Here is a 22,274-nt window from a genome sequence, read left to right on the forward strand (position 1 = left end):
TGTTAGACAACAGCATAAAATCTTGAATCAGACAAAAGATAATAATATTTACCGATGAAAGACGAAGAAAAATCTTTTTCAGATCCTATAGCAGGGGTAAGAGTATCCTTTGGCGGTATACTCTTTTTCGGATGTGGAACAGAAGGTGGTTCTTGAATTGATTCAGCATTTGACAAAGGAGCAAGAATCAGTGGTAAAGGATTGGAAGCTGATGGAGTACGAGCCTTGCCAGGAAGAGAAACCGGAGAAGCAGCACGGGGCTGATAGGTCTTAAGAGTTTCTGGATTAATCAGAAGATAAACAAGTTAAGGCTATAATAATCTCCAAAAGTAAAGCCTGAGGATTACCTTTTGGTGTGCGTGGCTTTATTATGGCTCGTAGTGTGGGTTCTAGAGATTGACTCATTGAGGGAGAGCTCTCTGGAGGTGACTCTGAGGATCGAATAAGTACTTTCCTCACCTTGTGTTTTGCTAGTACTTTCTTTGGAGCAGGAGTAGGAGCAGGTGAGTCTGAAGCTTTCCTTTTCTTACTCACTATAAGAATAAAAAGTCAGATTGGAAATTGAGTATCAAACAAAATACATGGATATGGAAAAGCATAATCAAGTTACCTTTAGAAGTCTCTGCTGGTTTGGTTGAAGGTACATTGGCAGCTTCGATTGTTTTTGACAATGTGAGACGAATAGTATCCTTTATCTTCAGGAGAATTTGATCCAGAGAATCTAAAAATACGGTCTTTCGATAACCATCCCACCAGAGGTCAAAATCGGCTGAAGAACGGTTGGGATATCCAATGAACTCGACAACACGAAACAATCGATAAACACCCCGAACCAGTGTGGTCAGTTCAATAAAAGGTTGGTTATCTTTTAGCTTGCAGGATATTTTGTCAAAGGAAGCATAAGAAAAGGTATACAGGGCTGGAACAGGAACCCCTTAAATTAGCCCAAGCTGTCTGGCACAGTATTGGGGAGAGTAAATTTCAAAACCAGCAACAAATCTGCCTTTTGTTGAAAATCTTACAGGAAGATCAACAGAAGTCAGAACGGTCTGCCAAAAGTCACTCCTATTCTTCTGGAAAGCAGGGAGGTAGGACTTGAATCGGGAAACGAAGAAAGGAGTGAAGGAATATGGGTTCTCCTCAGCAGAATAGATTTGAGAAATAAAATACCGAAGATAAGAAGATGGCTCTTCGGCAACAGAGATTAATTTTCTATTCAAGGCCTGACAAACTGGATGGTCAGGAATGGAGATCGAAAGGGGCTGAATAACTTGATCCTTAGAAAACCAGGTAGGGAAATAGAAAGCCGCCTATGCTTAAAGAAGCCACAGAGGACCACCAAAAACTCCACTAACTTCTTCTGAAGCAATGGAGGAGGAAGCATGGGCTAGACCCCGATATAACAAGGCTAACATGATTTTACCTAGAGCCAGTGAGGTCTCTGATGCTAGAGTGGAAGCAACAACAACGAAATCATTTGAAATCCTAACTATGGGATGGCAGAAAAGGAATTTACAGAGCTAGTATAAAAGAAAAGCAGTACAGTCCTCGTCGGTAACTACACTCTCCTTTTGAAGTACTTTTTTATGAATGCCCCATAGGCCATTTCAGAATCAGATAATTTACCAAATATTGAGCGAGAATCGGGAGACAGGGTAGATGGGTCTGTACCCAAAGGAGAGAGCCCAGTGAGGCAGTATACATCAAGCAAAGTTACCGACATAGGAGAGAATGGGAAAAAGAAGCAATTAGTGGAAGGCGACCAAAAGCAAGATAATGCTCCGATTAGCTCACGATTCAAATGGTAATCAAAACAGCTAAGACGCAGAGCATTATGAATTAAAAGGGTATCCCAAAGGGGACCCTTAGAAGGGAGGAGTCGAGGATACCACTAGTAGAAGTCTGGCTCAAAGACGGAAAAAGCCCTAAGGCGAGGTGGACGAGAATGCCACTGATATGCCAAAATCAATGACTCGTGGACTGGAAGCACTTCAAATTGATGACGTGGAAAGTGGCTTGATAGGCACCTTGGAACAGAGAACTGATTGTGCACTGCTGGACCAAGGATGAAAGAATCTTCGAAATCGTTCTCCACGGAGAACATATGAAATTCTTCATTGAAATCTTCAGAATCTTGGAATATATGGTAGCGATCAAGAGCATATGATGCAGAAAAAGAAAAAGTTTGCTCCTTGGAAGCCTTGGAAGCCATTGGGTTCAGATGAATATCGAGAGAGAATGCAGAGAATCGAAAAGTTGCAGAGAGTCGAAAAAGTGAGAATGCAAGGGCACGAGGAAAGGAACGATTTTTAGAAGAAGGTTTTGAAGACGAAAGGGCAAAGCGCGCGAAGTGAGGTGACGAAGCGACAGCAATAATAAAACGTAAGTGTCTTTTCTTTCGGCATTTAAAAGAATTAAAAGTTCTTTTAATTCTTTTAAAAGGGGGCATATGTTGACACCAAAATAAGAATCGGCATAAGTGCCGAATCGGCTTTAATGCCGAATATGGTGTATAATGGAAATCAACCATTTGCCGAAACACGTCTAGACCAAATTCGGAAACATGTTGAGAAGCAAGTGTGAATGGTATCGTGTCCCAAATTCGGTAGTTGATGAAAATATGTATACTTACCGAAATATGGAGAGTTATAGTTCGGGACATTGGAATATTTATACCTTAGGACAACGACACTTTCCAGAAATTCGGGAGGTTCACGCTTCGAGAATGCACTGAAGAATCACAGTCCAATCACGTAAATCACGACAGCAAGAAGTTACGAGCAGAAGTGGGGATAGTGAGCACGAGCATATTATGGGAAGTTACTTGTCCAGATTTGAAATCATCTTAGCGGTTGAGATCAAGTTTTGGCGGACAACAAAACTAAAAAAAAAAAACGTGGTTAGAAAGGCAGTTATTGGAAGCGCCAAAATATTCAAAGTTTGAAAACATGGAAGTAACCGACGAGCAGTTGCAGGACATGGGGAGATACAAATACTCAGAGGAAACAAAGAAGATGGACACGACTAACAACAATGCAAAAACACTCATGCTTATCTGCACTTTAGTTTCCTATGCATCTTTACTTCCTGTATTTACAGCTTCCTGTAGCTCTAGTTAACTTTTGAGTCATTTACAGCTTTCGTAGGAGTATTGTAAATAGCTTGAAACTCTGTTTAGTCCAGATCCATTTTCAATCCATCAGATTTCTATCCATTCCATACAATCATGTGTTATACTTTACGTTTCACCACAACTCTCCTAGTAGTCAAACCACAGAACCTACCTTAATAAAAACCGAAGATCGAAATTTCGGTGAAGGATATTTCTCGTCGTAAAACGAGCGAACATATGTGCATCCGCTTTCTCATATGATTGGTGAGATCGATGTGAACCCAACTAATTCATATCTCCAGTACTTTTAGCGCCATCCCAGATAACGAACGTCGTGCTTTTCAAGCCATTCCGATACCCGGTTTCACCGAAGATCATGTCAACAGGAGAGAATAAACTTTTTCCCTTTCGCCCCAGATGCCAATTGCCACTGTGATATGTGTAGTACGTCATCATTTAACTGGTAAAGGTCGGTCTGGAATCTAGTACTTCAGCAGTCGTTTGTTTTTGTGATCAAGGGCTATGCAGATCAATTTGTTAACCCGGTCAATGTGCACATGTGAGGGTGTCAGTAAAAATGGTCTGCCGTTGATTTAATTAATGCGGTATGAAACAGTTATTATGTCGGCTTGGCTTTTTGCTCGATTGCTTAAATTGGTGAGTGAAGATGAGTCTAGCTACGCATGTTGAAAAGCCTTAAAGGGCAAGGACTAGGGTTCGTCATTTGTAGTCGGGCTTGTGCTTGCGTGTTGCCAACAAGCCCTTATCTAATGTCTGAGAGACAATGTCAGATCAAGTGGTTTGGAAAAGGAGTAAAGTTTTTTTTTTGTTTGGTAGCAATCACTTTATGATCAAAAAGCAACGCCTTGATTCTGGATGGCGTAAACTTGTGTCCATGAGCCATTCCACTTGCCAAAAAGGTCAGATTCTTGTTGCCTAATCCTCCTTTGTGGTTCTGGGCTTCCCAGAATAGCCAAGTTGCTCATAAAATGGAGCTGTCGAGATAATATCCTTTGAGTAGTAGTCGGCAGGTCCTAGTGTTAGTAGAATTCATATCATGAATCTGGTCTTCTTAGGCTGTTCAGATCAGACAGAAATAGTCAGAGACTTGAATTGCATGTAAAAGAAAAGAGAGACAAGTTAAAAGCCCATGATTAGCATGGAGGTCTCGGAAGCTTTTTTGATAATTGACTGGGAACTGACCTTATTTTAGGAATGTCTGCTGTCACACAATGAATGAGCTGAAAACTGCAGCGGGAGCGAAAGATTAGCGATTGGAGAGTCTTGGAACATAGAGATACAATTGTGCATACAGCACAACGGAAGCTATGTGGTGTTCGACGTACTACACTATTCTTGGGGTACAAAGACCGGGTGGGCCCGAGCAAGTCGCTTAAGAAGTGCTCTCAGTGGAACTATCTTGAATTTCAATGTACCGAAAGTCATTTTTTTCCATTGACTTTGAGCGAAGATCAAGGCCATAACATAATATAAACTTCTTCAACAGGAGGAAGCAAGATCAATCACTACATAGCAGAAAACGGGGACGAAAAATAATGGAACGAAAAATCAAGAAATGCCCTTCTAAAAAATCTGCACATAAAATTCTGATTATTGTCGAGTTTGATGTGGAGAAAGTCTGCACTATTCTTTTGTGAATCTGAACAGTTAGAATAAGAAATTATCCAGAGGTAAACAAGCCAAGTATCTGAGCCAGTTGAGAAAAATATCAGTGCGCAAAATATCTGAGCTCCTTGAAGTTTCTGCAGATTTGTTATTATCCTCCACTATCGCAGAATCAGGAGGGATCTTCAAGTGCAATATGGAGAAGGATAATCAATTTGATAGTTCGATCCTCAGCTTCCTTTTGAATCAAAAACTACAAGTAGACTAGTTTCAAATCTTAAGGCTGCTCATCCTAAAATGAAGAACATCACGCACTTGACTTCAGCCCGAATTTTGCTGTAACTTTCAGATTCTAGCCAAAGCAACTGCATTAGGGAATCTACTTAAGAGCAAATTACTAGTCACACCGAATTAATGCATTGAGGGGGACACTGTTATCTCGTCCGTTAAAATGTCAGGAAATATGAGAAAATAGACATGTCATTGATGAGGAGGAGAGCCACTTCCTCCTTATCCAGAAGTGCAGCTGGATGACATAACTTGCCTTTAATTAGTCAATCATGGTGCTTTGTTCTAATCATGCACCCGTTTAGAAGAGGAAGAGTTTTGGTGAGTTCAACATTCCAAGATATATGTTTGTGGTGTAAGTACGTGAGGAATTAACCCAAAAGAAAAAACCCCGCCTGAACGAAATGCGGGTTACTGTAAAATCATAGCGAAACAACTTGCACTCTGCCAGGTACAGAGCATAGGTGATATATCATCATCAACCAAACAGCTACAGGTCATGACCGTAACACAATTGACCCATTGACAAAACCCGATTATTGGTCCCCCAGAAGCACATCCTATCATCTCATGTTGTCTTGAATTGAAGAGAAGGTTAATCTTGTCAATCATCAAGCCAGCCACTGCTTTAGCAGCTCAAAAAGATGCTATTACCAGAAGAAACACAATGTGATTTTGTGTTTGTGTATTATCACCATCAGTACTTGAATCTATTTGTCCAACTTGGTGGGAATTTTCTTGTTGTTCTTCTTTTTTTAATCCAAAAGAAAAGACAAAGATACCGTCCTTTGGATATTTATTTTCCCTCTCTTTCACAAGCTGTGTTCCTTTGTCCTGCATCTTCTTGTGGTTGCTAATCAAACGGGTCACTCCATATTCTTCCCCCTACAAGATATATTCCCTCTCAACTGGCTCAACTCCACACATCTTCCTTTTCCTTCCTTCTTATAAGGAGCAGCCCTCCTACCATCTTCCTTCAAGCCGTTCAATTACATTCTTTTTCTTTAGCATTTTGAGAGATTCCTTTTTCACCAAATGGCATCAAATTCTCTGACTTCTTCATCCTGGACGACGAAGCAGAACAAGATGTTCGAGAAGGCATTAGCTCTATTCGACAAGGACACTCCCGACAGGTGGCAGAAGATCGCCAAGGCCGTGGGCGGGAAATCCGCAGAGGAAGTGAAGAGACACTACGAAATTTTAATCGAGGACCTCAAGCACATCGAGTCCGGCAGAGTCCCTTTTCCTAATTACAGGTCGAGCAACAATAGCGGCTGAAGGTAATATACTCTAATGGATGGACTATGGCTTCTCTTGCATTTCGTTTAGTGGTTTCTTGCATTACTCCACTGCTTGGAGGCCATCTCCAATGCTGTGGCATTGATGCCTTCACATTGAAGGCAAATTCTGTTGATGTTCTTCTCTATAGAATTATAGACTGCTTTGCTTCATCTGAGTGGGTAAAACTAAGAATAGTTAGTCGGCGTGCACATCTTTATGTGGAATTGTAACATTTGACCAACTATGACTCCATGGTTGTGTACAAACAAATGTGATAGTACTCGCCAAAACCGAGTCTAATTGGCACTTGCCAAACCAAGCCCAATTGACTCGGCCGACTCGCCAAAAGTCTAACCTACTCTTTGTGAAGCTGCTGGATGTCACTGAACTTCACAGAAAAATAAAGATTCACACTATTCTGGTTTTTGAAGATTTATCAGCCTAATTCAGATTGGAATACCTGATAACCTTTTCTGAAATTACAAGGTAAGCATACTATTCTCGTGGGGGCCATAAGATGGACCAGTAGAGAAGAAACTTGGGAATCTGAAAGCCCACAAGTTGCAATCTTGACTGGTCCTCCCTCAAATTTGCTTCTCTCTTATCATTTGGCCTTTGTCCCATTTGCCAACTATTCAAGATAGCAACACATTATATCACATGTAAAAGGCAATGCCTGAACCAGTGTATGACCACATTGCAGATGCAACCCTCCTTATCCTGTCTCATCCAAAAGAAGAAAAGAAAATATTCCCACATGAGATCTGAATCATGTGATCCTCCTGTTTCTGTGGATAATGTTTAATGGTCCTATGCTTACCAGTGCAAAGAACCTTTTTTTGGTGCAAAGAACTTGTGTGTGAGGACAATACGTGAGAAAACAAAAGAGTTCCTTTTTCCTTTTGATTTCTGTGAGGATTCTCCTGCACAGCCAACTCATTTGTTTTTTATTTGAATCCAAGTTTCCAAGTCTCCTATTCTTCTGTGAACTTTATTGCTTTTCTACTTTTTGTCTCCACTTAGAGACAAAAGACCAGGTATTTCTCATGCCCTTCTGGATTTTTGGCTGCTTCACTAATTACAAGTATGTAAGACTTCTTTCTTTTGCTTTTAAATGCACTGAGAACAAATCTTTTTGTTGCTTTACACCGACAGGTTCAGTGAAGTCTATGGAGTTCCCCTGAAGCTTTAAGATGAAGGGTAGCAGATTCTGATCTGCATATTATGTCCAAGAAAGCAGGATGCACAAGAAGTAGACATCATAGTTGCGATGTTTCTACTTGTAAGATCTTTGTGATTTAAGTAAATTTCGACTTGAAATTGGGTAACTCATTGCAAGTGAATCAATGAAGTACCATTTACCACTAGTCTACGATATCAGCAAAATGTCTCGTCCTCATGGCCGTCTGCGGAATATATCTGTCCCGTCGAGAAAAAGTCAGTTATCTAAGCTCGTTTCGGACCAGATTAAACCCAATCAAATGTCACAATTCGACGAACAACAGGCCGCACTGGTCAAAACCCACATCAAAAGACGCGAATCCCACGTGTAGTTCCTACTTTGTAGCAATGTTTTAACACATAATCATCTGATAAGCTATCATCTTTCGATGGGACAAGAAATAAGGACGAAGCCTGGTATATTAACACTGGAATCATATGATTTTGGGAACGCGATATATTCAGAAAAAGAAGATCAAATAGTCATTAAATTGATAGGGGTAACACTGACAGCAGAGTGAGAAATTCTTCTAAAGACCGAACGGAGCAAAATACTTCAGAGTGTTTTTAGAACTCCTCAACCAAATGACAACATTAAATAGTCGCAGCCAGTAGAACATATGATGCGGCAGATCAAGAAGATGACAAACAAGAGAACAGCATGAAGACCAAATGGAGTCCAGCAAATTTAGCATTTCTTTCACCATTTGAGAGTAATAAGGTCATAAACGATACCCCACTGCTTAAAGATCATGCAAATAATCTCTCTCTCTCTCTCTCTCTGGGATCAAGTTGGTCGACCCCATATCCAAGGTCAATATACAGGCGGCGACGGGAACTAAGTCGGCGGCGGCGCCATTGTGTGGTGGCTCAGGTTCTCTGTCGCGTCGGTGCTTATTGAGCGTGAAGATCAAGCATTTTGAAAGCTTGCACTTCGTGCGGATACATATCGTGCATTTTCTACTTCTTTTTTTGTTGGAAGCGAGTGTCGGGAGAATCGACTAACCTGTTCGATGCACTACGAACAAAATTTCTAGGATCGTACGTTGAATCACCAGCAAACGATGAACGAATCTACTTCACGTTGGTCCGAATATAATCACGAGGAAAGTATTCTTGTTCCACAGCGTTAATACCGATTGTCTTCTCGAAGTAGATACGGAATCCTCATGCGTCGTTCTTTGATGAAGAGAGGAGAGAGAGAGTTCGAGAGTTCTGTTCTTCAGAATTTACTTATCTCTTGTTCGATGTTCGTTATGAGGAAGTTACCTTAACTTCCCTTAAGAAACTCCTCTCGCACCTCTTCAAAAGGTGTCTCTCAGACACACTTCTTATTAGAGCAAATAGTGTCCCTTAGACACACACATCATGGGCGGACCAACGAAATATAACATCTCTCACTCAAACATGATGGGCTTGATGATGCTCTATCAAGAACATAAGACATTCAACATTCATCTACCTTAGAAACAATTCATACTGGCAAGAAAGCTGTGCGACCAGTGAGTACACCTGCACTTGGAAGCTCTACTTATGCAACTGTTAGGGACAACATAATGGCTACAACCCCAAAAAGAAATAAACAATTGATGTCTCACAGTGCCCCAGACATATTTTGTTACATCAGTCCAAGTATACCTATCCCTTAAAAGCTAAACTTGACTTTTCTCAAGAACACCATGTATTTATAATTATTTCCGAAGCCATTGAAGGTGAAATAATTGGTCAACCGATAAACACATGTGATAGATGTAAAACAACAATAGTCTTCCTTCGTACTCATGTCTCTCTTCATTTCAGAACAACTACTTTCCTAGACACGTCCCACAAAACCATATCTATTCATGACCGCCGGTAACATGCTAAAGTAGCAACATTGATCTTCTACTTTGAGAACATAGTCAGAAGTAACATAGGGCACAAAGTAAGGTAAATTATAAATTACCTTAAGGACTCACACAATGAATAAATAGGGATAATTGTACTCATATCCCTTATTTGTCGAATAAAGCACATGTAGTATGAATTACATGCTATAGTGGATTTCTCTTTCTATAAGAGCGTATATCATTTATTAATCATATCCACTATACGGATCTTAGCCTAAACATGCTCACGTGCTTCTCACGCACTCATGTTTAGCCCGAGTGCTATATCAGCTCGCTTTCCACAGCGCCCAATTTAGTACTCGCATCTGGCTACCTTCAGGCATACATGATTGTGGGACTATCATGTTCGGTCTTATCACATACGAATAACAAACCTCATCTTGATTTCAATCAAGGCGACATTAAATCGTTTTATGTACTAAACTGCTCTTATAGCATTTATAGTACATATCGTCTCATCTCAACCCGCTTACTATAGCGTTTGAGGTGATTGCTCGTGTGAGTGAGCTAATCATTGCCTGGTGACATACCTTTTAACAATATATGTGTGTTTGTGCTAGTCTCATAACATTGTACTAATTGATAAAACAACAATTTATTAACAAACAAGTACAATACATATACACACATAATCCAATGATCCTCAACAATATTATATATCACATTCTACATAACCCTAGAGACTTCCTGTGGGTCAAGAACACGTCTCTAGGAACAGCCTTTGTGAATGGATCAGCAACCATCCTGTTGGTTGAAATATATTGCAGGACTACTTCCTTCTGCGCTATTATATCTCTGATGAAGTTATTCTTTATGTCAATATGCTTCGTCCTACCAAGGTACTTAGGATCTTTCACATAGGCAATGGCTGCTTGACTATCGCAATATACTGTTACTGGTCTTGGGACATCAGTGACAATGGCTAAATTTTCCAAGAAATGTTTTAGCTATACTGCTTCTTGTACTGCAGCAGAACATGCAATAAATTCTGCCTCCATCGTAGATAAAGCTATGCATGTCTGTTTCTTGCTATTCTAAGAAATTGCACCATCATTAAGCAAAAACGCATATCCAGACGTCGATTTACGCTCATCTAAGTCTCCTCCCCAATCAGCATCAGAGTATCATAATAAGCGTAAATCACTCCCTTGATAGCAAAGTCAATAGTCCAAAGTGCCTTTCAAGTATCTCAGGATCCTCTTAACTGCTTTCTAGTGTGCTTGACCAGGATTTGATTGATATCGGCTCACTAACCCCACAACATGACATATGTCGGGTCGAGTACACATCATAGCATACATCAAACTTCCGACAACACTAGCGTAAGGAACAGTTACCATTTCTTTCTTTTCTTCTGGAGTCTTAGGACACATCTTAGTACTCAAGCCTTCTCCTTGCATGACAGGGGTATCAGTGCGATTATAGTGCTGCATATTGAAGCGTTCAAAAATCTTCATAATATAAGACTCTTGTGACATAGCAAGGAGTTTATTTGATCGATCTTTTTCAATCTTAACTCCCAATATATATGCAGCTTCTCCCATGTCCTTCATTTCAAAATTAGAGGACAACCATTCTTTTATGGTTCTAACCAAACTCTTATCATTCCAAGCCAACAGAATATCGTCTACATAAAGAGATAAAATCATAAATTTATCCTCGGACCGTTTGATATACACATAGTGATCCTCTTCGATCATAGTGAACCCAAAAGAAGTTATGGCTCGATGAAAACGAAAATACCACTGTCTAGATGATTGCTTAAGGCCATATATTGAGCGATGAAGTTTGCAAACTGTACGCTCCTGACCTTCAGCAATGAAACCTATCGGTTGCTTCATATAGATTTCTTCATTTAGTTCTCCATTGAGAAATGCTGTCTTTACATCCATTTGATATAATTCTAGGTCCAAATGTGCAACGATGGCAAGGATAAGACGTAAGGAGGCAAACCTTACAACTGGTGAAAAAGTTTCCTCATAGTCTATACCCTCTTGTTGAGTATAGCCTTTTGCCACAAGGCAAGCCTTATACTTTTCAATGGATCCATTCGCCCTTCGCTTAATCTTAAAAACCCATTTGTTTCCAATAGCCTTGCGATCGGGTGGCAGATCAACCAAGTCCCATACGTGGTTTGTCCTCATAGACTCAATTTCGCCTTCCAAAGCTTTTCTCCATTCTTCCTTGTTAGGAGATGAGAGAGCCTCTTGAACTGTTTTAGGCTCCGCATCGTCTTGTGGAGCAATCATAAATGCTTCCCTTCAATCTCAAATCGACGACGGGGAATACTTTTATAATTACTTTTACGCAACTGAACTTCTTGAGAATTCAGTTTGTCAGGCGACGCTACACTCCCACTAGGTCTTGTATGTTGAGGTAAATCTGGATTTCCCTCAATAACATTAGTGGGTGTGTTATCGGGATCTTCCATCTCATGTAATTAGAAGTCTTTATCGATCTCACCTTTACTAGGAAAATCGTTCTCCAAGAACATGACATCTTATGACTCCATTTCAGTCACACTTCCATCAGCTTGTTCACCTATGAACACGTATCATTTGGAGTATTCAGAGTATCTAATAAAGATACACTTCTTCCCTCTAGGGCCTAATTTGCCATATTTATGGGAAAAATCCTGAACATATGCTGCACACCCCCAAGGTCGTAAATTACTTAAGTTTGGTTTCCTACCAGTCCATAATTCATAGGGGGTGGAAGCAACTGACTTAGAGGCTACACGATTAAGTATATAGGCAGCAGTTAATAACGCATCTCCCTAATATGAGACAGGTAGATTTGCCTGCGCCATCATAAACCTAACCATTTCCAATAGGGTTCTATTCATTCTCTCTGCAACGCCATTTTTTTGTGGAGTACCAGGAATAGTCAATTGTCTTACAATTCCCTTTTCATCACAAAGAGCCTTGAATTGCTCAGAAAGATACTCACGTCCGCGATCTGTTCTCAATGCCTTTATTGTTTTGTTCAACTGATTCTCTACCAAAGCTATAAACCGTCTAAAGCAATCCAATGCTTCGGACTTATGGGAGATCAGCAAAACATAACTGAAACGCGTGAAGTCATCTATAAAAGTGATGAAATATGAGGCTCCATGCCTCGCCCTCACATTTAAAGGACCACAAATATCAGAATGTATGAGTTGCAATGGAAGTTCAGCTCTGGTTCCTTTACCAAATGGTTTTCTAGTTATTTTTTTTGCTAGACAATGTTCACATACTGGTAGTTCAACATTTGCGAGTGACCCCAAAAGGCCTTCTCTTGCTAATCGTTTCATTCTTTGTAACCCAATGTGACCCAGTCTAGCATGCCAAGTACTTGCATCAATCTCCACATTACTAGAAGATGCAATTAAAGAAAAACAACCATCAACATTAACTTTGTACACATCATAGTCAATGTCTAACACCATAAAACCATTCAATACATGACAAGAACTGTAATAAACTGTTCCAAACAAAATATCAATACAATCACCATGAAAATTAAATACATAACCTAAGCCAAAAAGAACAACTACAGAACCAAGTTTCGCCGAATATCTGGAGCATAAAGGACATCATGTAGGAATAGGTTTCGACCACCATGAAAGGTTAATTTACATGTGCCAATACCCTTCACTTCAACTCTTGAGTTATTTCCAACATATATCCATCTTCTTCCAGGCTGCATCCGACGATACTCCACAAATGCTCCTCGGTCTCTAGCTACGTGGTCTGTTGCTTCTGAGTCTACAATCCACATTGGATGAGATTCAGCAAGCATTACAGTGCTATAAACAAAAGCATTACTCAAAGTAATGGAGTAATGTGGTACATTTTTCGGCTCAGTGCATTCATGAGCGAAGTGGCACAGTTTACCACAATTGTAGCACATCATCTTGGCCTTGTCCTTCTTCCCGCCACGCTTCTTGCGTCGGAAGGTCTTGGCTCTCTTGGGTGCCTGATCAGTCTCTTTTCCTTTGTTGTTGAATTTATGGTTCTTCTTGCGCTTAAAGTCCGAAACTTTGCCCAAACCTGATTCAGCAACATAAGCATGGGTAGAGGATTTTGCAGCCTCTAGGCGCTCATCTTCTAATTCCAAATGACGCGCAATATCGTCAAAAGTGACGATATTCTCATTGTGCGTCATATTGATTTTCATATGTTCCCAGCTGTCAGGAAAAGACCTTATAACAGTCTGAACTTGCTGTTCGTCAGTTAAGGTATGACCTGCCGACTTCAGCTCACGTATCATGTTTGACATCTCCCGAAGATGCTGCCTCATCGATAGATTTGAGCGCTTCCGGTATGTGTCAAATTTGATGGTGAGCCTCCTCAACTTAGTGGCAGACGTACTCCCAAACTTATCTTTCAAGGTAACCCACATTGCTTGAGCTTTGTCATAACTTTCAAACTCACACATGATATCATCTTGTATACAACTCAACAACGTGATGCGAGCAATGCTATTTTTCTTTTTCCAAGCTTGAAAAGTTTCTCGATCTCTTCTGTGTTGAGCAGAAGTTCCATGCTCAGGTTCATCCATGGTGTGGTTGAGGGTTTCCAAAACCTCTTGCTCCTCAAGGATATACTGAACTTTTCGGTGTCAAATATCATAATTGTCATCGTTCAGCTTTTCACCCTTGTTGAGGTCAGCCAAAATAGTCTTGGATGCTGAAGGCATAATCAATTTTAACTACACATTGACATAATAAACATAGAATCAATACTAGCACATATTCCACATAAACACACATTTTAATTTGCAGCAAAGACAAACTAAATTAATGATAATTCAACAAAAGATATCGAAACGAAAGTTCACTATGTTCCTAATCAGCTTCAACGTACAATTGTTCTACTATCATTAACTTGTTTAATTTGCCCAAATTGTAAGTTCTAGGTGAGAACTCCTTTGAATTCTTCCAACCTACGAACTTCCACTAGAAAAGATAATTACGTGACCTCACGTAATGATCACCAACTTACAAATAATTCATTACATCACATACAATCACACGCGGAATTCAAGACATAAAGATCTTCAGCCATTGTTTTAGTATGCTCAGAATTAGGAAATTGCAAGCACGTCAAACCATATACATGCTATCACCAAACCAAGCTCTACACAACATATATGTGATCATTTTCACATAGACTAGCTACTGTATTTCCAAAACCATAGTGAAATACAGGTTAGAAGGAATAAACAATGCAAATATACCCCCAAAATACGCCTATTTAGGGTTTCGTACGCATTTTTATACATTTAAAAGCTTCAAACATGTAAAATAACTATACTACAATGTAGAGAATTTGAATACGAACACAACCGTACCAAACACGCTCCAAACGAAGCTCCCACACGCCTACACGCGCCGCCTGAGTGCGCGGTGCGTGTAGTTCACGCTCTCGGGCTCAACCCGGTTCTTAACCAGGTCCGACCGGTCAAACCGGCTCAACCGTTGATCGATCCGTCCGGTTGACCGTTGACCAGTCCGATCGGTTGACCGGTCAACGGGTCGGGTCGGGTCGGTAACTGGGTTGGGTCATCGGGTCAGGTCTCCGGACGGGTTGGGTCGCCGGTCGGGTCAGGTCGCCGGAGGTCGGTTCGCCGGCGAGATGACGCCATCAATGACGTCAGCATGTCGGTTACCGACAGTTTTGCTGACGTCATCGATGACGTCAGCATGCGCCGTTTGGCGACGTGCGCGTGGCTTTCACGCGCTGGCATTCCTAGCGCGTGGGGCGCGTCGCCAGCAACGTCGTGGCTTCTGGCCGCGCGTGGCGGAGCGTCCGGAGGTTTCCGGTGGCGTTTGACCCGCCGTTCTGCTCGTCTCGGTGAGTTCTTCAACTTTATATAATAATATCTCATTTTTAATGAAAATAAATATTCGATACAGGGTTAAACAGAACGGCGTTCATCCGTCAAACCCGTTCGTCGCGTCCGATCTCGTTTTCGACGATTCATGTTGCAATTTCCGAGCAATGAACATTCAGACGATATGAATTCTCTCGATCCCCATATCAAACAACAAGCGAAAAAATTCGACGGAAAAACAAGACAGAGATCATAACCGAGGCTCTGATACCAATGTTGGAAGCGAGTGTCGGGAGAATCGACTAACCTGTTCGATACACTACGAACAAAATTTCCAGGATCGTACGTTGAATTACCAGCAAACGATGAACGAATCTACTTCACGTTGGTCCGAATACAATCACGAGGAAAGTATTCTTGTTCCACAACGTTAATGCCGATTGTCTTCTCGAAGTAGATACGGAATCCTTATGCGTTGTTCTTTGATGAAGAGAGGAAAGAGAGAGTTCGAGAGTTCCGTTCTTCAGAATTTACTTATCTCTTGTTCGATGTTCGTCATGAGGACCTTAACTTCCCTTAAGAAACTCCTTTCGCACCTCTTCAAAAGGTGTCTCTCAGACACACTTCTTATTAGAGCAAATGGTGTCCCTTGGACACACACATCATGGGCAGACCGACGAAATATAACGTTTTTGTTTTTGTATATAGTGTTATTTGGGATTATCATGCAAAATATATATTTCTAAATTTGGACATACAAATACCATAGTGGAACAATCGGAAAAAAAAATTTCGATTAATACTCGACTCAATTACAATCAATTTACAAATGAAACACAAGCTCGAGCAATCAATTTACAAGTGAAACACAAGCTGGAGCTCAAGTATAATAAGCTAGAATACCACGTAAAATGAAAGAATTTTTATGGCTATTTTTAAAATTATTTAATATTCTGATAAAAAAATAATACAAGGTTGGTCGGACGGTTCTCACTATGGAAACCATCCATAAAAAGCTGGTTTCACAAATGAGAATCGAGAATCACCCATTGATTCTTAGACTCACCTGGGAACCGAACCACCTCTCAAGTGGGTCTATGAAATCAGCCAGGGGAGGTGGAGAAGGGGTAGGGAGGGGCAAAGTAGGAGGGGAAGGGTGGGCTCGGGTCATCGGGTGGGGTGGAGTAGAGGTGGGAGAGGGCGAGATGAGGGGCGAGGATGAGTACGGCGACAATTAAGTGAAGCGGGAGTGGAGGCATGCTAGTGGAGGGTGAGGGGAGAGAGCAAGAGAGAGAGGTGGGTGCTACGAAAGGGTCAAAATAAGGTGTCTAGCGAGAGAGAGAGAGAGAGAGAGTATACCTTGAGAACTGTGAGAGTTTGTGGGAGATGTGAAAAAAGGTGATGTGAAAAGGATGAGAGAGAGAGAGAGAGAGAGAGAGAGAGAGAGAGTTTTTAGGGTTAACATAAAATTTAAAACATATGTATGAACCGGCCCGGTTCTAGTGATCTACATGGACAGCTCCACACCAGGAAGCAGAAACTATAACGGTCCTTATGGGAATCCTCCAGAATCGATCGGTTCAGTCCGGGCAGTTCCTGATTCTTTTGTATACCCCTAACATGAGCTTGTCGAGCAACGACACGACCTTAAGAAAACTAAGTGAGAATAATTTACAAAAATTAACAGAAAAACTAAAATCGAAATATCCATGGAGAAAAAAACAAAAGAAAAGAAAAAGGAAAGGCTTGGGCCCAAAAGAGAGAGCTCTTGTATTTGGTTGGGCCATGGTTTGGATTATTCTCCAAGCAAAGCCCATCTCTTCCTCCTTCTTCTTCTTCTTCCTCCTCCTCAATTTCCAAAATCGCCATCCCGCTTAAACCCTAGACCCTGCGTCCCTCTCTCTCTCTTCTGCTGGGATTTATGCTCGGCTCGCGCCAATCTCGATCCCCACCGCCCGTTCTCTCTTCCCCTTCTTTCTGCGGAGGCCATCGAGGGCCCGGATTGAAGCCCGGAAATGGCGGCCTCCAGACTGTCGGCCTCGGCGATCGCCGCGGCGGCGGCGGCGGCGGCGGCCTCCCTGTCCGCGCTGTCGACCCGCGCGTACGCCGACGCTCCCTTCCGCTTCCCGAGTTTCTATCCTTCCGCGCCGCCCCCGTCTCCTCCTGCCGAAGATGCCCCCTCCGGCGCGGCCTCGCCGGCGAAGCCTGAGCCTCCCGAGGAGCCGCGTGGCGCGGGGTTCGACCCGGAGGCGTTGGAGCGGGGAGCGAAGGCCCTCCGCGAAATCAACAGCTCTCCTCATGCGAAGCAGGTCTTCTAGCGTTTCTTTTGTTTGTTGTTTGATCGTTGTTTTCGGGTCGGTTGTGGAGAAACGCGAGACGGGTTGATGGCGAGCGGATATGGAAATGGGAGGTTCTGATGGTGGTCATTTTGAATTTGGAAATCGGAGATATTCATTTTTGGGCGTGGGATGAATTTGGCAGGTTTTCGAGGTGATGAGAAGGCAAGAACAGAATCGTTTGGCTGAGTTAGCTGCGGAGAAGGTCCATTATGAGTTGATTCAAGCTCAAACTGACATTGTGAGTACTAGACGTGTGATTGATGCATCTGTCTTTCTATGAATAATCGCTTGTTCAGTTTACAATTTAAGCTCAGTCTGCAATATCCTCTTGATTCATGTAACTGTCGGTTACGCGATGTGTTTTCTCATTATTGGGTTTCTTGGGTTTTTCTTAATAAATTCCAATGCCGTGTCTTCCATGTTGTGCTGCAATTTGTTCTCTTTGATTTCCGTTACTTTTTTGCAATTTGCCATTGAGTTTTTATGGACTCGATCCTTTGACGTTGTGTTTGGCAGGACAGGCAGAGGAAACTGTCTGAAGAGCAGAGGAATTTGTTTCAGCAACAAGCACAGGCTAAAGCTCAAATGCTTAGATATGAAGATGAGTTGGCGAGAAAGAGAATGCAGGTGCAATGAGTAACATTGAGAATCAACCTTGTCGACAGTTAGAGACTTGAGCTGTACCTACTGATTTGTTGCATGGGTTGGCACCCCCTTGGTGCCATTTTGCACTAAAAGATCTTTCACTTATGAAAAGAGCTAACATAGAAGCATCAACATGCTATTAGGAAGGAGAAATCTTGAGGGGCCTTTACCTGGCAAATAAATAGAAAAGATTCTGCAAGGACTATTATTTACTCAATTTTGTGAATGTCTATATAGTCTTCAAAAGAAGCATCTTGCGGCGATGGTCCGGTAATGTAATGATCATTAATTTGTTTGAAGGCTTTTCTAGTTCGAGTATTTCTTCATTGTTGCTCCTTTTTCTTTTTGGCCTGGAACTTCTGATTCAATGTTAACCGATGGGGAGATTTTGAGCCAGTTGAATAGCTTCTTCTTTCTCAGGATTAAAGTGCTTGGGTATGTTTGAGATGACGATGAGATTTTTTCCCACAAATATCGTGGTGTTCCCATTAAAACATTAGACTGTATTCACGTGGAAAGATTATCACTATCAAACTGCTCATGACATCATATTCCAATGTTCTCAGACAGACCATGAAGCTCAGAGGCACCATAACATTGAATTGGTTCAAATGCAAGAGGAATCCTCTGTAAGAAAAGAGCAGCAAAAACGGGCAACCGAGGAACAGATTCAAGCCCAACAACGCCAAACTGAGAAAGAAAGAGCTGAAATAGAGCGAGAAACCATAAGAGTGAAGGCCATGGCTGAGGCCGAAGGCCGCGCACATGAAGCGAAATTGACAGAAGACCATAATAGGAGAATGCTTGTAGAACGAATAAACGGTGAAAGAGAGAAGTGGCTTGCTGCCATCAATACATTATTTAGTCATATTGAAGGTATGACACCAATTCAACATATGCTCGAGTTTGTTCTCTGCTTCTGGCTTTACCATTATGTTCATTCTCATTTTTCCGTGGATGGAATCTGCAGGTGGTTTTAGGATCTTACTGAATGATAGAAACACATTGCTCATGACTGTTGGTGGAGCTACTGCATTAGCTGCAGGAATTTACACCACCAGGTTTGCCTGAAACTCACGTTCAAGTTAAACTAACATAGAGCATGTGTTCTCTGGTGTCCTAATAAACACCAACAGATGATTGCTGTGTGCAGATGGGGGGACTATGGCTTTAATCCAGAATGAAACCTATGCCTGTTGTCCAATCTCAGTAGTTATCCCATGTAAATGCTGCAGTCATGCTGGAAATTGTGATCGATCAGTTTAAACATTTTTCCAAAACTAAAATTTAGTATCTTCCCATAGATTTGTGAATTAGGCAGGACTCCTTTGCATAGAATAACAAACAGCATATATGTTGTTGTGGATGTTAACAGCTAACGTGACTGCCAACATAACAATGAAATTTTGCTGTGGTGACAGATTTGAACACTGAAAAGATTCAGTAAAATAGTGCTTAACTTTGGCATTGCTCAAAGGCATTCAGCATAGGTGGAAATTTTTCACTGTTTAGCTGTTTTTGGGTCTCTTGTCCGCATACTACGAAATAGATAGATCTTTTTATTTCTCTTCAAAGGCTTCTGGTATTTTGTTTTTCAGGGAAGGTGCTCGAGTCACATGGGGTTACATAAACCGAATACTTGGGCAGCCCTCACTTATTTGGGAATCATCCATTTCTAAGTTTCCTTGGTCGGGCCTTATTTCTCGGGGAGGAAACAAACTTATGAATTATAGCACTGCTGCTGCAGCTGGCTCCACAGTGCTTTCGGAGAATAAAAATAGCCTTGGAAATATTGTTCTCCACCCTTCGTTGCAAAAAAGAATAGAACAACTTGCTAGGGCTACGGCAAACACCAAGGCTCACGAGGCTCCATTCCGCAATATGATGTTTTATGGACCTCCTGGCACGGGAAAAACTATGGTTGCTAGGGAGATAGCTCGAAAATCGGTATGGTAGCAATTTTTGCTCATTTCAGTATTGTTCTTTCCCCCGAGTTGGTGGCTCCTTTCATTTCTCTGTTAGTTTGTTCAAACTTGCCACACTAAGCAAAGAACAGCAGAAAATGATGTGCAATAACTTGAATCTCATTGAAGGCTTGTTGACGAGCGCTGTAAACTTCATCGCGTCTTTATTAAAATCTACATAAATGTTCTCTTCGATTATGTTGCTTTTATACTTCTTTGGTGATGTTTTTATTTTGCTTTTCTAGCTGTCCTTTCCATGTCTTGTGTGCATTCAGATGGGTATATCAAAATTTAATTAATTTTCTTTATTTCCTCTTCCAGGGTTTAGATTATGCCATGATGACTGGAGGGGATGTTGCCCCACTAGGTTCGCAGGCTGTCACCAAAATCCATCAAATATTTGACTGGGCTAAAAAGTCAAAGAAGGGTCTCCTTCTCTTCATAGATGAGGCAGATGCTTTTCTATGCGAGTGAGTTCTTTTCTTGCATATATTGATTTCGATGTGTTTAATGAAACTGCCTTTTGCTTTATGACTGTATCAGCAAAGCCTTAGTGATGAAGCAGCTTGATGGAATGTTGCTAATTTTTACTTATGTGATTTTTTTGAGGAAATTGATCTGAGAAATTGTTTGGCGGTAGAGAACTGATTTCTTGGTGTACACGATATCTAGTAGGTAGCAGAAAGCTTTGTGATTGTTTTATATGCTGGTAAGAATTTTGGTTGGTCAGTAAAAATGTTATTTCGTTGGAATCCCCTCATTGTTTGGTAGCTAACCTGTTGAAGTTTGAGGTTGGTAAAATTGATGCTTTTAAATGAGACCATTACTCCATTGGAACATGAATACGATTGTTAGGATCAGATTCTGTTTGATTATGCATAATTTTCCATCACAAGTTATAATACCTCCTTCCAATGCAGGCGTAACAGTAGATATATGAGCGAGGCTCAGCGTAGTGCTCTGAATGCTTTGCTCTTCCGGACTGGAGATCAATCCAGAGACATCGTTCTCGTCCTAGCGACAAACCGGCCTGGGGATCTTGATAAAGCCGTGACTGACCGCATTGATGAAGTAATCGAGTTCCCACTTCCTGGGGAGGAGGAGCGATTTAGACTGCTAAAACTCTATTTGAGGAAGTACCTCTGCGGTGAAGGGGATGAAAGATCTCAGTGGGGTTCTCTATTTAAGAAGCAGCCTCAAAAGATAACCATAAAAGGTATGTCGGATGATGTGCTTCGAGAAGCTGCTCGGAAGATGGAGGGGTTCTCTGGCCGTGAGATAGCGAAACTAATGGCCAGTGTGCAAGCAGCTGTCTATGGAAGGCCAGACTGCATCTTAGATGCCGATCTTTTCAAGGAGATCGTAGAATACAAAGTTGGAGAGCATCAACAGCGGATAAAATTGGCAGCTGATGGTGGTCAGCCTGCCTAGATTCGAGTTTGCAAATTTTTTCTTTTCTTTCTAATGCAGAGGCTGCTTCCCCCAAAATTTTGATCAGTGAAATCGTCTCATTTGTAATTCTTGGCTTTAAATGGGAAAGTCGTGTTTCTATCTGATTCTTTGGTAGATGGGATAATGCTCATACTGTACAAAACGATTGAAATCCAGGGAACTAGATAGAAGGAAGCAGTGGTCCGCCTTCGAGAGGTTTACACGGCGGCGGCGGTTGCAGCTGCTGCTTCCACCTGATTGAGATGGGCCTTTTTCGTCTTTTCATGGGCGAGTTATCCGTCGGAAAAGATAGTAAATCCATTTTAGTAGATTTATCCCGAATAATGGGAAGAATTTATGTGGTGTACATCTTCATGTTTTCGGAATAAGATCTTGTGTCAATGGCCAATCTTTGGTTAAGGTGTTGCCCTTGCCGCGGCTCGACATTTGCATCAGTGTTATTAGGAACATCGATGATAATGTCTTCGGACATCATTGTCACTTTGTTGGTTTTGTTCATTCGCTTATTGAAATCCTTTTTGACTTATATACAATTGAACTAGTGATAATGATTTCGGTGCTGTTGACCTGTGCGTTGCTAGCCTCCTACTCATAATTAGAGTTATTCCTGTAATGAATGCATGGAGAGGAAAATTAT

The 22,274-nt window shown here is 41.4% G+C and overlaps 2 protein-coding genes across 4 annotated transcripts; both read left to right on the plus strand.

Moving 5' to 3' along the window:
- Positions 1-5,861: 5,861 nt before the first annotated feature.
- On the plus strand, positions 5,862-7,674 carry LOC115683492 (protein RADIALIS-like 4). 3 transcript variants are annotated; one of them, XM_056313621.1, is made up of 2 exons: positions 5,862-6,306; positions 7,331-7,543. In XM_056313621.1, the coding sequence occupies exon 1, from the start codon at positions 6,062-6,064 to the stop codon at positions 6,302-6,304; it is 243 nt and encodes an 80-aa protein (XP_056169596.1). In that variant the 5' UTR covers positions 5,862-6,061; the 3' UTR covers positions 6,305-6,306; positions 7,331-7,543. The 3 variants fall into 3 exon arrangements, with proteins under 3 accessions (XP_056169596.1, XP_056169595.1, XP_030463882.1); XM_056313620.1 differs by lacking the exon at positions 7,331-7,543 and adding an exon at positions 6,794-7,178; XM_030608022.2 differs by having other exon boundaries at positions 5,866-6,306; positions 7,463-7,674.
- Positions 7,675-17,111: 9,437 nt separating this feature from the next.
- Positions 17,112-22,197, plus strand: LOC115684965 (uncharacterized). Its single transcript, XM_030609934.2, has 8 exons — positions 17,112-17,546; positions 17,719-17,814; positions 18,093-18,203; positions 18,788-19,097; positions 19,192-19,282; positions 19,820-20,168; positions 20,507-20,655; positions 21,106-22,197. Exons 1-8 carry the CDS (start codon positions 17,253-17,255, stop codon positions 21,614-21,616), a joined length of 1,911 nt encoding a protein of 636 aa, XP_030465794.1. The 5' UTR covers positions 17,112-17,252; the 3' UTR covers positions 21,617-22,197.
- Positions 22,198-22,274: the final 77 nt, after the last annotated feature.

Source organism: Syzygium oleosum, unplaced genomic scaffold (assembly GCF_021117445.2).
Source record: "Syzygium oleosum isolate NSW1041296 unplaced genomic scaffold, Sole_v2.1 Sole_v2.08, whole genome shotgun sequence".
Lineage (NCBI taxonomy): Eukaryota > Viridiplantae > Streptophyta > Magnoliopsida > Myrtales > Myrtaceae > Syzygium > Syzygium oleosum.

What these genes read in the sequence shown, in the direction of transcription:
- LOC115683492 (XM_056313621.1), top strand. Translation starts at nt 6,062, where the DNA reads ATGGCATCAAATTCTCTGACTTCTTCATCCTGGACGACGAAGCAGAAC.
- LOC115684965 (XM_030609934.2), top strand. Translation starts at nt 17,253, where the DNA reads ATGGCGGCCTCCAGACTGTCGGCCTCGGCGATCGCCGCGGCGGCGGCG. An exon ending in TTCAAGCTCAAACTGACATT is followed by an intron (nt 17,815 to 18,092) that starts GTGAGTACTAGA and finishes TGTGTTTGGCAG; the next exon opens with GACAGGCAGAGGAAACTGTC. An exon ending in GGGAGATAGCTCGAAAATCG is followed by an intron (nt 20,169 to 20,506) that starts GTATGGTAGCAA and finishes TTCCTCTTCCAG; the next exon opens with GGTTTAGATTATGCCATGAT.